Here is a 14,299-nt window from a genome sequence, read left to right on the forward strand (position 1 = left end):
CGTGTGCGTGTGTGTGTGTGTGAGTGTGCGTGTGCGTGTGCGTGTGTGTGTGTGTGTGTGTGAGTGCGTGTGCGTGTGTGTGTTGGGAGGTGAAGAGTTAAAAGGGTAGAAGTACACTGAGAGAAGGAGGAGGAGGAGATGGAGGAGGAGCAGAGAGGTGGAGAGGAGAAGGAGGGCGGGGCATCGTACTCTTCTGATTGGAGGCCGGTGGCGGCGGTGGCGAGGAGGAGGAGGCCCGCCGGGCCGGGATTGGCTGCTGGGGACGGAGGGGCGGAGCCCCCGCTGCTCTGCACAGGCACTGATTGGTGGATCTTCTCTCTCTGGAGGAGGCTGGAGGTGGAATGTCTGGGGAGAGATCACATGACTCCATTAACCCTATGAACACCATGCAGCGTCCATGTTCTGATCACATGACTCCATTAACCCTATGAACACCATGCAGCGTCCATGTTCTGATCACATGACTCCATTAACCCTATGAACACCATGCAGCGTCCATGTTCTGATCACATGACTCATTAACCATATGAACACCATGCAGCGTCCATGTTCTGATCACATGACTCAGTGTTGACTTTGACAGCAAATTTTGATTTAGTTTTAGTCATATTTTAGTCATCTGAAATGTTTTAGTCTTTGTCTAGTTTTAATTGACTAAATATCATCAGATTATAGTCGACTAAATCTACAGTAGATTTAGTCAACTAAAATGTATGTTGGCGGTGCCTTGATGGCGTCATAATGGCTGATTTTACACTTGGTTGCATGCTGAAAATACCCGATCTACAAGCTCACAAAAACAACGACATGTTTTGAGCTTGTAGATCTGCTATTTTCAGAGCGCAACCCCCGAGCACAACCAACCATAAAATGACTTGTCTTTTAGTTCTACAGGATCTCTGCTCCACTAGTCACTCACTAACATTTTAGTCTAGTTTTTATTTATTGACGGAATTGTCAATATATTTAGTCTTGGGTTTAGACATCGTAGCTTAGTTTTTACTTTGCTTTTATTTAGTTTTCGTCAGTGAAAAAAGGTAGTCGACGGACATTTTTCGTTATAGTTTTAGTCGACTGAATCAACACTGATGTATAGAGCGTGCCAAAAATCCTGAAGGGGCGTCAACAAGTGTCTTTTGGTAGCGGCGGACATCTTTGAGGGGTATAAACCAGGTTGACTTAACATTGCCCAAAACAAACATGTCTGCTCTACTATGCCACGCCCCCCCCCCGTGGTGACGACACGTTGGCACGCTCTACATCAGTCTGAAATGGAAAACAGGCAAACGAACTTCAGAAAGGTTTGGGACCCCGGTCGTTACCTCTGCTTGGGGGTCTTGGTAGTGGTGGTGGTGGTGGTGGTGGAGACCTCCTCCAGCCTGCGGCAGGCCTCCTCCAGCTGGGCCAGGGTGTTGGGGGGAGGCAGGGGGGGCATGGCGGGGTCCTGGATGAAGGGGTGGGCGGGCTGGTGGCCGCGCAGGTGCCCACAGCTGCCCCCGCCGCCCCACGTGTGGGTCTGGGCCGACGAGCTGCCGCCGAACGACTTCTTGGTGCTCTGGGTGCTGAGGGGGGGGACGATAGAGAGAGGTTAGAGAGGTCCCATGATGATGGGATTTGTAGTCCTGTGAGGTACCAGAAGGACTACAAATGTTACTAGCTTGCTACCAGTAGTGGAAAGTAACTAAGTAATTCCCTGTACTTTTTTACTTTTTAGTACATTTTGATGTACAATACGACGATGATGATGATGATGATGGGATTTGTAGTCCTGTGAGGACCCAGAAGAAGGACTACAGATAGACGCCACTAGCTTCCCTATACCGTACCTGTGAGACTTGTGGCGGCCCTGGCGCTCGCTCTCCAGGATCCACTGCCAGACGTTCTGCGAGCGGTCGGCCGTGTCGGTGGGCAGCTGGAGGGGCGGCGGGGGGGCGCCGTCCTGGCCGCCGCAGCCCCCCTCCGTCACCACGTCCTCCGCTCCGGAACGACACGCTGTGGTGCCGCCGTGCCTCGACAGAGAACTGGAACGACTGAGCGGGAAAGGGAGGAGAGGAAAAAACGTTCAACAGGACATCCTAGAGAGCGACTCTATCGAGCAAGAGACTTCAGAGTTGTGAGGTTGAAGGTGGAACTTCAACCTTATTATAATTATTATATAATATATATTATGGATCATGAAGAACAAAGAAAATAAAATAAAGATACAAAATTGAAAATCAAATAAATAATAAAAAATCATGTATTTACATGTAGAACATGTAGAACAACATGCATTGTTATTATATAAATATATTATGGATTATGAAGCAAAAACCTTCATTTCTGTTTTTCTGTATATTTTTTTCTTCTCCTGTTATTTTTAAAACTTTTTGGAGACTTAAATTGTTTTCTTTATTTGTCATGTATGTACTTTATGCTGAAAGGGTAGGCAGAATAAGATAGTTAGCTTCAGCCTATACCTCTTTTGGTCATAACTATGTAATATTTATTATAGGTGTTGTTGTTTTTATGCGCATGGAGTATATTGTTTGCATAGTGAACTGATGACCAAAATAAAACATTGCACGGTGAAAGTGAAGTGAACTGACCCCATGCTGCTGTTGCTGCTGCTGTCGAGCTGGGCCACGCCCCCGCCCATCTCCCTGCCCAGGCTGCGGCTCCGCTGGTACGGTGGGCCACAGGAGGAGGAGGAGGAGGAGGGCTGGCACTGGGCGCCGGCGGGGGGGCAGAGGACGCCCTGCACCCTGAGGGTGGCCTCCCTCTCGATCTGCTCCTGGCTCTTGGGGCTGGCGTGGTGGTGGATGTAGTGGTGGTGGATGTGCTTGGTGCTCTGCCTGCTCACCAGGGTCCTGCCGCCGGCGGGGCCCTGTGGGGCCGGACCGGGCCCCCGGGGGAAGGGCCTGCTGCGCTCGGGGGACCCGGAGCGGGGCGGCGAGTGGCAGCGCGCCACGGCGGCGACCGGCGACTGGCAGCCGGGGGTCTTGAGGACCCGGGAGAGATGCTCGTCCAGGATGGCCTGGGCGTTGTCCTCGTGGTCCGACGAGCCGGGAAGGAGAGCCTGCAGCGGGTGGTGGTGGTGGTGGTGGGAGAGCTGGGGGGCGCCGCCGCTGCCCGCCTCCGACTCGTCTCTTTCCTCCTCCTGCCGAGATAGAAAAAGTTTAGAATATCTGACGAGGAACTTCTGCCGGCACGACTTGTGTTGTGTGGGTACATGGTGTTGTGTGGGTACATCTGTGTTGTGTGGGTACATGGTGTTGTGTGGGTACATTGTGTTGTGTGGGTACATCTGTGTTGTGTGGGTACATTGTGTTGTGTGGGTACATTTGTGTTGTGTGGGTACATTGTGTTGTGTGGGTACATCTGTGTTGTGTGGTTACATTGTGTTGTGTGGGTACATTGTGTTGTGTGGGTACATTTGTGTTGTGTGGGTACATCTGTGTTGTGTGGTTACATTTGTGTTGTGTGGGTACATCTGTGTTGTGTGGGTACATTGTGTTGTGTGGGTACATCTGTGCGGGCACACACTCCCTTCTAGGTCTTCAACAGGGGGTCCGGGACCCCTAGGGGGTCCTCAGAGCAACTACAGGGGGTCCGCCAAATCTTTGTGTGACATTTCTTTCTTTTACCTTAACCACTTGAACCCTAGCATCCCCTTTTTCGGAGGAGAACTTTAGCCAAAAATAGCAGATCTACAAGCTCTCAACGCCTCGCGCTGCGAGGCGTTGAGAGCTTTTAGATCGGCTATTTTTGGCAAAGAGGCTATAGGTGTAGAGGGAAAAAGGGGCAGCCTAAGTAAAAAAAAGTTTTTAATCTGAAACACAATTTTATACAATATAGAGTGGGTCCCTGCTTTATCTCTCTCTCAGCTAGGGGGTCCTTGGCCTGAAAACGTTGAAGACCCCTGGACTGAACCTAGAAGGGACAGAGGTAGAGGTAGACTCTAGAAGGGACAGAGGTAGAGGTATAGACTCTCTCATACCTCTTGGATCTGCTGTAGCCTCTCCTCCAGAGAGCTCATGGTGTCTCTCTCTCTCTTCAGCCTCTCCAGTCTGGAGATGAGCTGGGCTGCGAACATGGAGGGGTCCACGGGCACCATGTCCTTAGGGGGCCGCCGGGTCCTCTGCAGGGAGGAGACCAATTAGCCGTTAGTATAGTCACAAGATCACCTGAACTGATGGGATCCATTAAGACCCCACCCTGTGTGTGTGTGCGCTCTACCCTGTCCAGCAACCGCCATGCCAGTCCTCCTAATGCAAGGGTTCCCAGACTTTTCAGGCCGCGACTTCACAGGTCACAATCCAGCCTCCATCTGGGATCGCTCAGGGGGCGGGGCTACTCCGCACCGCGGCGTGTGCCAACCAATCGACGGCGGGATCTTGGTGAGACCGGATGTGGCGCCATCGAGAAGCGCTTATTGCGTTGTAGTTCTTTTACGATTCATCATGGTTGAATAGTATACAAAAGAACTACTGCTGGCGCAGCTACTACACGTAATGTAGACGCGTCAATACGATTGGTTGATAGACGGTGATAGACAGACCTGGATGGGACTTCGCAAAGTTCGGCACGGCAACTCGCTCGCTTTAGCTTGCTCGGTGGTGCCTCTCGTGGCTCAAGTTCGCTTGAGCCTACTCAGCACCGTTCGGGTTACATATGGACAGGCACAGAATCGTAGATTTTTTGGCGAGAGCGTTTGCACTAACTGCCACTCAAAGTGGCTTACTGGCCAATCACAGCGTGTCTTTTGCACAAGTGGGCGGGTACAGGTTTTGGGATGACGCGGATGGTTGATGGAGATGGGGGGGGGGAGTGGAGCTGGGGATGGGGAGGGAGGGAGGGTGGCAGTGGGTCATGCTGGGTAAGGGTAAGGCTCTCTCTCTGTCATCATCATCATCATCAGCAGGCGCCTCTGAAGTCTGCTCACTTCAAAGGCGCGCTTAGTTGTCAAATATCAAACACTCGCCGGAGAGAAGGGGGGGCCGCGCAGCGAGAGGGAGGGGGGTGGATGGTGGCTTTACGTCTAGGAATGAAAGTCACATATCGACAGGGGGGCGGAAGAAAAAGGAGAGTGGGTGGGTGCGGGGTGGATTAAAGGAACAGAGAAGTTTGCGATGGGGAGATGGCAGGATGTTTGGGGTGCAGAGGGGAGGGGGGGGGCAGTAGAAAGAGAGAAAGAGAGAGGGATGGGGAAGAGAAGAGGAGAGGCTTGGAGGAGCGAGATAAAGGAGTCAAATAGGGCAGGAGATCAGAGGAGTCAAGGTAATTTATTTCTGCCCCCCCCCTCTCTCCTTCGTCACATGCTGGGCACCTTTGAGGTAGCAGTAAAGTGACAGTGCACGCGCACACACACACACACACGCGCGCGCGCACACACACACGCGCGCGCGCGCACACACACAGTCTTTTATCATTTGCATTTTTGCACTGAGGTTTTCTTGATTTTTCCCTATTCTTTTTTGTTCATCCCATCCCTTTGTAGTGAGGATGAAGGGAAGAGGAGAGAGAGACACAGAGAGAGAGAGAGAGAGAGAGAGAGAGAGAGAGAGAGAGAGAGAGACAGAGGATGTGCTTGATGCTGCCTGGGGCCCTGGTGCATCATGGGAACGTATGGCAGCCGTCGCCAAAACATTCTGAGGGGAAACGAAAACAAGACGAGAGAGAGAGAGAGAGAGAGAGAGAGAGAGAGAGAGAGAGAGAGAGAGAGAGAGAGAGAGAAAATAAAAAGCGAAATAATTCAAGAAAGATAGAGAAAGAAAGAGAAGAGAAAAGAAAAAAAAGGCCAAACTGCAGGAAAGAGAAGCCAAACTTTTTTTTCCTTCTCTACTTCCCTTCCTTGTTCCCGCTCAGTAACACAAGCCAGCCTGGCTGCATGTTTCATAAAGTTGTGTTTTAACAAGCTTCTCTTCTCCTGAAAGACCCCCGCCCCCCCCCCCCCCCCCCAAAAAGAACCACACATTCCCCTTTCCTGCCCCCCCCCCTCCCCCCATCTGACCCCACAGAGCGCTCTAACTGTCACATCCCTCGCTTTTAGTGGAAGGGCTGCTGGCTGAGAGAGGAGAGGAGAGGAGAGGAGAGGAGAGGAGAGGAGAGGAGAGGAGAGGAAAGGAGAGGAGAGGAGAGGAGAGGAGAGGAGAGGAGAGGAGAGGAGAGGAGAGGAGAGGAGAGGAGAGGAGAGGAGAGGAGAGGAGAGGAGAGGAGAGGAAAGGAGAGGAAAGGAGAGGAGAGGAGAGGAGAGGAGAGGAGAGGAGAGGAGAGGAGAGGAGAGGAGAGGAGAGGAGAGGAGAGGAGAGGAGAGGAGAGGAAAGGAGAGGAAAGGAGAGGAGAGGAGAGGAGAGGAGAGGAGAGGAGAGGAGAGGAGAGGAGAGGAAAGGAGAGGAGAGGAGAGGAGAGGAGAGGAGAGGAGAGGAGAGGAGAGGAGAGGAGAGGAGAGGAGAGGAGAGAGAACAGGAGGAGAGGAGAGGCAGGAGGAGGGGAGGGGAGGGAGGGTGGTTGGTGAGGTGTAGAGGGGGCAGCTCAGAAGGGTCCCTTCCCTCTGTGTTTGTCTCCAGTTTCTCCATTCTCTCTGATCAAAGCGCTGCGAGAGAGTGTGTGTGTCTGTGTGTGTGTGTGTCTGTATGTGTGGGTGTGTTTATGCATGTGTGTATGTGTGGGTGTGCGCGCACGCACGCACATAATGTGTGTGTGTGTGTGTGTGTGTGTGTGTGTGTGTGTGTGTGTGTGTGTGGGGGAGCCTGGCTGATTTCAGAGCCTGAGGGATAAAGCAGGCCGTAGATCTTCTCCATCTTTTTCCCTATTCTCCATATTTACAGCATCGGCGGGGTAGGAACACCCTGGTGTGTTCAGAGCGCTGTGCGGTGATAAACAGCTTAGAGACACACCCCCCCACCCCCTCCTCCCCCCATAGCCCCGCCATCTCCCGCAGACTTCAAGGAAACCTAATGGGGGTGTAGGTGACACCAAAGGTATCGAGAGTGTGCGTGTGTGTGTGTGTGTGTGTGCTTGCGTGCGTGTATGCCTGTGTGTGTGTGCTGAGAGTGTGCATGTGCGTGTGCGTGTGCGTGTGCGTGTGTGTGTGTGTGTGTGCGTGTGTGTGTGTCTCTTTGACATCTGCTTTTAGCCTTCAGATCTTTGTTGGTTTGTTGTTGAATGGAGAATATATACCGTTTCTTTCTGCTACTATTCATGGAACCAACAGAGAGATTGGGAACAGAGAGGGGCATGGAAATTATACACTGTGGGACCCCCGCCTTAAAGAGAAAAAACTTAAAGAGAAAACACACTTCTGAGGGTGTGTCGTGTGTGTGTGTGTGTGTGTGTGTGTGTGTGTGTGTGTGTGTGTGTGTGTGTGTGTGTGTGTGTGTGTGTGTGTGTGTGTGTGTGTGTGTGTGTGTGTGTGTGTGTCCACAAGTTATGCCCTGATTTATACTTAGTTGAACGCCAGTGTCGTACACCGAAAATAGCAGATCTATAAGCTCACAACACGCACTGAGAGCAGCGCTACAAGCTTGTAAATCTGCTATTTTTTTTACATTTTTTAAAATTGGTGCAAATCTTTGAATATATATATATAATAGAATATATATTTTTAAAGCGAACATTTGTAACTCAAATCTTTGCTTCTGGGTATTCTACAAATGTCTTCTAAAAAAATGTCTTGAAAAAACCTGCTATAATATCAGTGGTTCTCAAACTGTGTGTGTGTGTGTGTGTGTGTGTGTGTGTGTGTGTGTGTGTGTGTGTGTGTGTGTGTGTGTGTGTGTGTGTGTGTGTGTGTGTGTGTGTGTGTGCGTGTGCGTGTGTGTGTGAGAGTGAGTGAGAGTAACGTGCACTTACAGGGAAGGCCGGCAGGGACACCTGGCTGTTCATCCTCATGTTCCTCTGCATATCTCTCTGGATCTGCTTCTTGGAGCCCAGCTTGTAGGGTGGGATGCCATCGCTGTCATGGAAACCACACAAACAATCAATTAACCAATCAACAGGCCTCAATTAAAGTCGCAACAGATCTCTGCCTGGGAAGTACCTTGTTGGGCGGACATCTGCTAGATCAAGAGAACGCTCCTAACGTGAAGAAATCCAATTTATTAATTCCATCTATTTGGGCCTTTTTCATCTTGTTTTAAAGGCTTAATTGGAGAACATAAGAGGTCCATTGAGAGACGGGTCTTTGAATGGCCATCTTGACTGCAGTTGTTCGTTTTAGTGTGATGTTTTCTGATGTTTAGAGCAGTGGCGTAAAGTAACTAAGTACATTTACTTAAGTACACTTTTGAGGTATTTTTACTTTATTGGAGCATTTCCAGTTTTCAGTACTTTCACTTCAACTCCACTACATCTCAGAGGCAAATATTGTACTATTTACTCCACTACAATTATTTGAAAACTGTAGTTACTAGTTACTTTGTAGATTTTGATTATTATTACAAAACATACCACTTGAGCTCTATATACATTTCGGCCATTTGAAAATAGCAGATCTACAAGCTAACAATGCATCGCATCGCGACGCATTGTGAGCTTGTAGATCTTCTTTAGCTTTGGGCCCAGTGGGAGGACGGGGCCCGGACCCTCTGCAACCATGACAGTGCAAACAGTGGAAGAAAAGCAACCCAAGGGGCTGGGTTCAGGCTCAGGGTTCACATTCAGGGTTCACATACGTCTTTCAGAAAGCTCTTAGGATTTAGAGCGGTGGTTTAGAACCACGGTTCTCAAAAACAGCAGATCTACAAGCTTGTACATGTGCTATTTTTGAACATTTTTGAAAAATCTTGAAAGCGTTTGAAAAACATTGGACAATTTTGAAGTTTTTAACAAAACCCTTCTCTTCTGGGGGGTCCCTGCCACAAAAGCCCACACGGTGCCCAAACAGTGCATGAGGGCCCACACGGTGCCCACACGGTGCATGAGAGCCCACACAGTGCCCACACGGTGCATGGTTAGAAAGAGCCTATACGTCAAAACGCTGAGACCTTCAACCCGGAGCTCTTTGACAGAGTAAATCACTGTCTTTTCTTCCAGCTAAACAGCCCGTTTCCTGGTTGACCCGCCATGCAGCCTCACTCACTGACGAGGAGCAGCTTTAACACTGTTTGCTTTGAAATGCCACAGTCATGCGCATAAGCTCCGCCCCCCTCCCCCTCCCTCCCCCCTCCGCTCCAATCTTCATTTGGCAAGCCGCTGCAGAGCGCAGCCAGCCTCTGATCTCCACACATCAAAAGGCTGGTTTGTAAGATAAGGTAATGTTTGAAGTCTGCGCAGCTGCATTCCCTAGCGTCCAAGCAAATCCATAAATAAGATATAAGCACCCCCCCCCACACCCCACCCCACCCACCCACCCACACACAACCACATCTCTCTCTCTCTTTCTCTCGTTCTCTCTCTTCCCACCCAACCCCCCCCCCTTTTTTTTCTCCCTTTGCTATTATTTTCTTTATCTGTAAATGAGATTCAAATGTTTCCAGGCCCTTTTAACTGACCTAAAGAGAGAGGGAGAGAGAGAGAGAGAGAGAGAGAGAGAGAGAGAGAGAGAGAGAGAGAGAGAGAGAGAGAGAGAGAAAGAGAGAGAGAGAGAGAGAGAGAAGCAGATAATTTCGATCAAGGCCATGGAGTAACCAGGAAGTGAGGCAAGTTTTCTTTTATTTCCCTGTGACTCAGGGGGGCGGGGTTGGGGCCGCGGTGTGGGTCAAAGTGCGTGCCGTGCCATGCCGTGCGGCGCGGGGCAATCAGGACCCCGGGTCCCTCTTTGAAGCAGGGTTAAGTCTAGAGATACGCCCGACCAGAGAGACCCACTTTATGGCCCCTCATATACCTCTATGGCCGCTGTAAAAAGCTACATCAGTGTCTTGGTCATGGTTGCCCTGTTTGCACTGACATCATCCCGGCAGACCTTGACATGTGGAGTTCAACGTTGCCATGTCCGCTTATTGTAAGCGACTTTGGGGCTTGTTGTCCTGTAAAGTCGCTTGTAAATATTGGTAGTGTGTGGGTTGCGTTTTTTTTGGGGGGCTTGTCTATAAAGTGTAGTTGCTTATTTGGGCTTGTTTCCTAATGTTGTTTAAACCAGTTTTTCTCAAACATTTCCATGTCAAGGACCCCCTAAATTAATAAATGAATTTGTCTGTAGACTAACCCCATCTGAAAATATTTTGTGCCAGTGAACCCCTGCATACAAGATTTGTGTTGTTAAAATGTCAATTCTTTTTCAACATATGGTTTTAAAATATCTGATCTACAAGCGAAAGTGCTCATATGAGCCTATAGTCACTTATTTTGGCCTTGTTTTCATAGACGTGGTCGCTTGTTTCTCTCGCAAAATCTGGCAACACTGGTGGCGGTGTTGTAAGCGGGCTGTGTGGAGAGAGAGAGAGAGAGAGAGAGAGAGAGACTGCCTGCCAGGAGGTTCCTGTAGTCTCTCTAACAAACAGCTGACCCTCCGCTGGCCTTGAGACGGCCGCGGTGACTTCATGGCGCCTCGTCACATGGACAGCAAACAATCACACCAGGTGATCCTTGGCACTTTGCACGTACAGCACGGGCCTGAGGACCAGGACACGGGCAGTCGGGCACGTACGCAGGGCCAAACGCACCTTTTAGCCCGTAGCACTTGACCTAAAGCCTTGATGACCAAATACAGTCTATACAGGCACGTGCACACAGACATGAAAGGGGGCTTGAGCCCCTGCCCTTTTATCCGTCGGGAGACCTGAAGCCGATTCTAATTGTCTCCTAAATCTCAACAGTATTCTGAAAAACGTATGTTTCTATATCAGTGGTGCTCAATCTTTTTCATGTCAAGGACCCCCAAAATTATATGTATTTGGCCGCGGACCCCCATCAAAATATTTAGTTCCAGGGACCCCCCGAAGCAAAGATTTGAGTTAAAAATGTTCGCTTTAAAAAATATATATATATTCAAAGATTTGCACACATTTTCACGATTTTTCAAAAATAGCAGATCTACAAGCTCATAGCGCGGCACTCGGTGCCGCGCTATGAGCTTGTATATCTGCTATTTTTGAATAGCCCAAAGTGTAAAATAATGCTTTTTAGCTCAAATCTAAAAATGACACAGTTCCAGGTCTTAATGGGTTAAAAAGTGCCCTCTCCAGACTGAGAAAAAAAAATGAAAAAACCCCAAAAAGAAATTTTAACTGCCCCTATAAGCGGCCTACCGGTAAGGTATAACCCTGGCAGTGGGTGTGTTGGATGCAGCTCACAGTGAACTTTCCTCAGGTAGTTTGTCGCCGTGCAATATTCCTATCCCGTGTTATTAATGAAAAACGGGCGACAATGGCCATTAAAATCCTTAAGAATGCGCGATGCACTGTTTGTAAACATCATGTCCCTGTGTCTACTAGTGCAGACCACGTGTCAAACGGGGCATCCATGTTGTAGTTAGAACGGTTTATGTTAAACAGTGATGACCGAGGAGAAAAAACTACAAGGGAGAAAATGGCGTTTTTGTGCGCGCTTTAGAATGGAGGCCGACGGGAATGGCAAAACCGGATCGCAAATAGTTCCGTTCCGGTGGTGTTACACTGAAAATGGTCTGTGTAGAAAATTGAAAAAAATAATAATAATAGAAAAAAAGGAAAAAGCACCCGGACCATAGCACTACGGTCTCGGCGCTTAACAGTTGTATTTAATGGACCGTAGGACTACGTTCTTGGCGTTTAATGTGTTAAGCACGAAATGATACCTTTTCGGATTTTGGGGGGGTTTTGAGGCCTAAAAGTAAGGTAATGTTCGGGGGGACATTTTCAAAAGGTGCCCTTTTGAAATTACAGCCCCTGCCCTCTCCAAATCCCCCTGCACGTCCCTGCTTGACCTATAGCCTTGATGACCATACGGTCTATATGCAAAGGTTAAAATATCATTTAGATAGCATGTTATCTAGACAGATGCTATAGGTTAATTTGTTTGTTTACCATGCATCCTATAGTTTGCATAGTTTAAATGTACTGATTATTATTGTTCGATATTATATCGTTTAGACTGATGCTAGGTTCTTGCCTTCCTAATCTGTCTCTCTGCATTTTGATATATGTGTTTATCTTTATACTTATTGTATGGATTCAGGCCTGCTGGTGCACAGAACTACACAGTACTGACATTTTGTACTTAAGTAAAAAGTATGAAATACCACAATGTAGAGGTACTCTGTTACAAATGAAATGCCTGTGTTCAGAATGTTACTTGAGTAAAAGTGCAAACGTATAAGCATCAAAATAATACTTAAAGTACCAAAAGTAAACGTACAAAAATGTTTGAAAATAGCAGATCTACAAGCTCACGACGCGTCGCAATGCGACGCGTTGTGAGCTTGTAGATCGGCTATTTTCAAATGGCTTACGTATAAAACAGGGCTAAAGTGGTTAATGTATGTTCTATAATCATTTGTATCTGCAAAGTAACTAGTAACTAGAGGTTTTCGTATAATTGTAGTGGAGTAAAGGTATAATATTTGGAGTAGAAATGAAATAAAAGTATTGAAAATGGGTACGTAAGTACAGTTACTTTACACCACTGACTAAAGATCCTCATCCGGATGAGTGGGTGGGGGGCGGGGTTGGGGCGGATAGGGGGAGTGGGTGTTATTGGGTGGGGAAGGGGTTTGAGGCTTTATACGGATATAATCCGCCGGCCCGACAATTGACACCAGCAGCTGACATCTGATCTTTATATCTACCCACAGCGCTTCCGATTCTCATGCGCTAAAATAAAACCCAAGATAAACAGCAACTGTGCAAACACCAGACTGTATGTACGCGTATACGCGTACAGATGGCCCACCAACGGCCTTCTGGTTTCAGCCTGGTTTTCAAAGTGTGGTCCGAGCAGCGGGGACCCCCAGGTCCTTGTCTTGAGGGGGGGGGGGGGGGCTTCTTTCCGGGATGTAAATTATAAATGGATTAGGAACCAAATGGATCCTCTGTAACTCTGAGAGTGTACAAGCCTACAAGAATATAAGTACAAGTGTAAAAGTGTACAAGTCTACAAGAGTACAAGTACAAGTCTACAAGTCTACAAGAGTACAAGTCTACATTCTAAGTCTACATTCTGGTGCCATTTGTACACTCTCTGAGTTATGGGAGGGGGGGGGGTCCATGGTCTAATCTAATGCATAGTAAACAGGGGGTCCTCGAGGGGGGTGGACGGGGTCCATGGTCTAATGCATAACAAACAGGGGGTCCTACTTACACACTGCTGTCGGTCACGGACATGGAGTCGTCCGTCAGGGCGTCGCTGGACACCTCGCTGTCATTGGTGCTGGAGGTCGGGGCGAAGGGGGGCACGTGGTACACAGGGACCACCGGGGGGTCCCCTCTCCTGTACGACCTGGAGGAGGACGAGTGGCAGAGAACGGGTTAATAATATAGACCAATCCCCCTGTTCCATTTCAACAACGAGCGGAATGCCCTCGTCGTGTTGTTGATGACCATTCATGATGAATTGAATTGAATTACACATAGGGCCACAATGGAACAATGGAAGCCCCAAAGGATTATTTTTTTTGTGTTATCCTTTTTAGCATAGCTCATTAAAGGTAGGGTAAGGTTGTTGTTTTTTTTGGTTAAAAGGGTTAGAGTACTATAATCATTGCTACAGAGCGTTTGTTCAGTCACAGGGGTCTCTCCAGCTCTTTAGTAAACAGAATATAGTACATGTTCAGGTAGGTGACAACATTTAAGCCAATCGGGACTGGAGAGAGAACTGAAAATGCTTTTTCTGTTTAATAAAGAGCTGGAGAGACATGGAGACTCCTTTTACTGAACAAACACTCTATATACCATTTTGATACCAATACTTGTGTACTTTTACTCAAGGAATTCCAGACCTTTACTTGTAACAGAGCAATTCTACATTGCAGTATTGATACTTTAACTTTAAGTAAAGCATGCACTTTTTCCACCACTGGTTAAAAGTGACATACAACGAGAGGCGTGTGACCTCACCGTCACCGGGGGCCACCAACAGCCTCCAGACTCCATAGGGACTCTATAGGAATGTAGAGGGACCACTGTGGGGTCCCTGTGCTCAACACCACCCTGTCAGTGAGTCCTGTGGGACCGCTTATATACAGTATACATATATATATATACATATATATATATATATACATATACATATATATATATATGTATATATATATGTATATAAACCTCATACGTGTTATTTTAAAGGATTCAAATAAAAAATTAGCAAAAATAGCCGATCTACAAGCGCAAAAGGTGTCACATCACTATGATCGGCTATGTTTGTGTGACACTGTAGTATGACCAAGCATATATGTACGACGCAC

At 48.1% G+C, this 14,299-nt stretch overlaps 1 protein-coding gene across 1 annotated transcript in view; it reads right to left on the reverse strand.

The window, feature by feature from the left end:
* LOC311055072 (axin-2-like) overlaps positions 1-14,299 on the reverse strand; it is a 39,524-nt gene that overhangs the window by 10,884 nt on the left and 14,341 nt on the right. The window contains exons 5-9 of the mRNA XM_084071156.1: positions 3,980-4,120; positions 2,589-3,139; positions 1,827-2,030; positions 1,323-1,562; positions 190-345 (exon numbers count right to left, since the gene is read on the reverse strand). Coding sequence (XP_083927282.1) covers positions 190-345; positions 1,323-1,562; positions 1,827-2,030; positions 2,589-3,139; positions 3,980-4,120 — 1,292 coding nt within the window. The remainder of the gene's footprint in view (positions 1-189; positions 346-1,322; positions 1,563-1,826; positions 2,031-2,588; positions 3,140-3,979; positions 4,121-14,299) is intronic.

Source organism: Gymnoscopelus microlampas (genome assembly GCF_963454915.1).
Source record: "Gymnoscopelus microlampas genome assembly, chromosome: 11".
Taxonomy (NCBI): domain Eukaryota; kingdom Metazoa; phylum Chordata; class Actinopteri; order Myctophiformes; family Myctophidae; genus Gymnoscopelus; species Gymnoscopelus microlampas.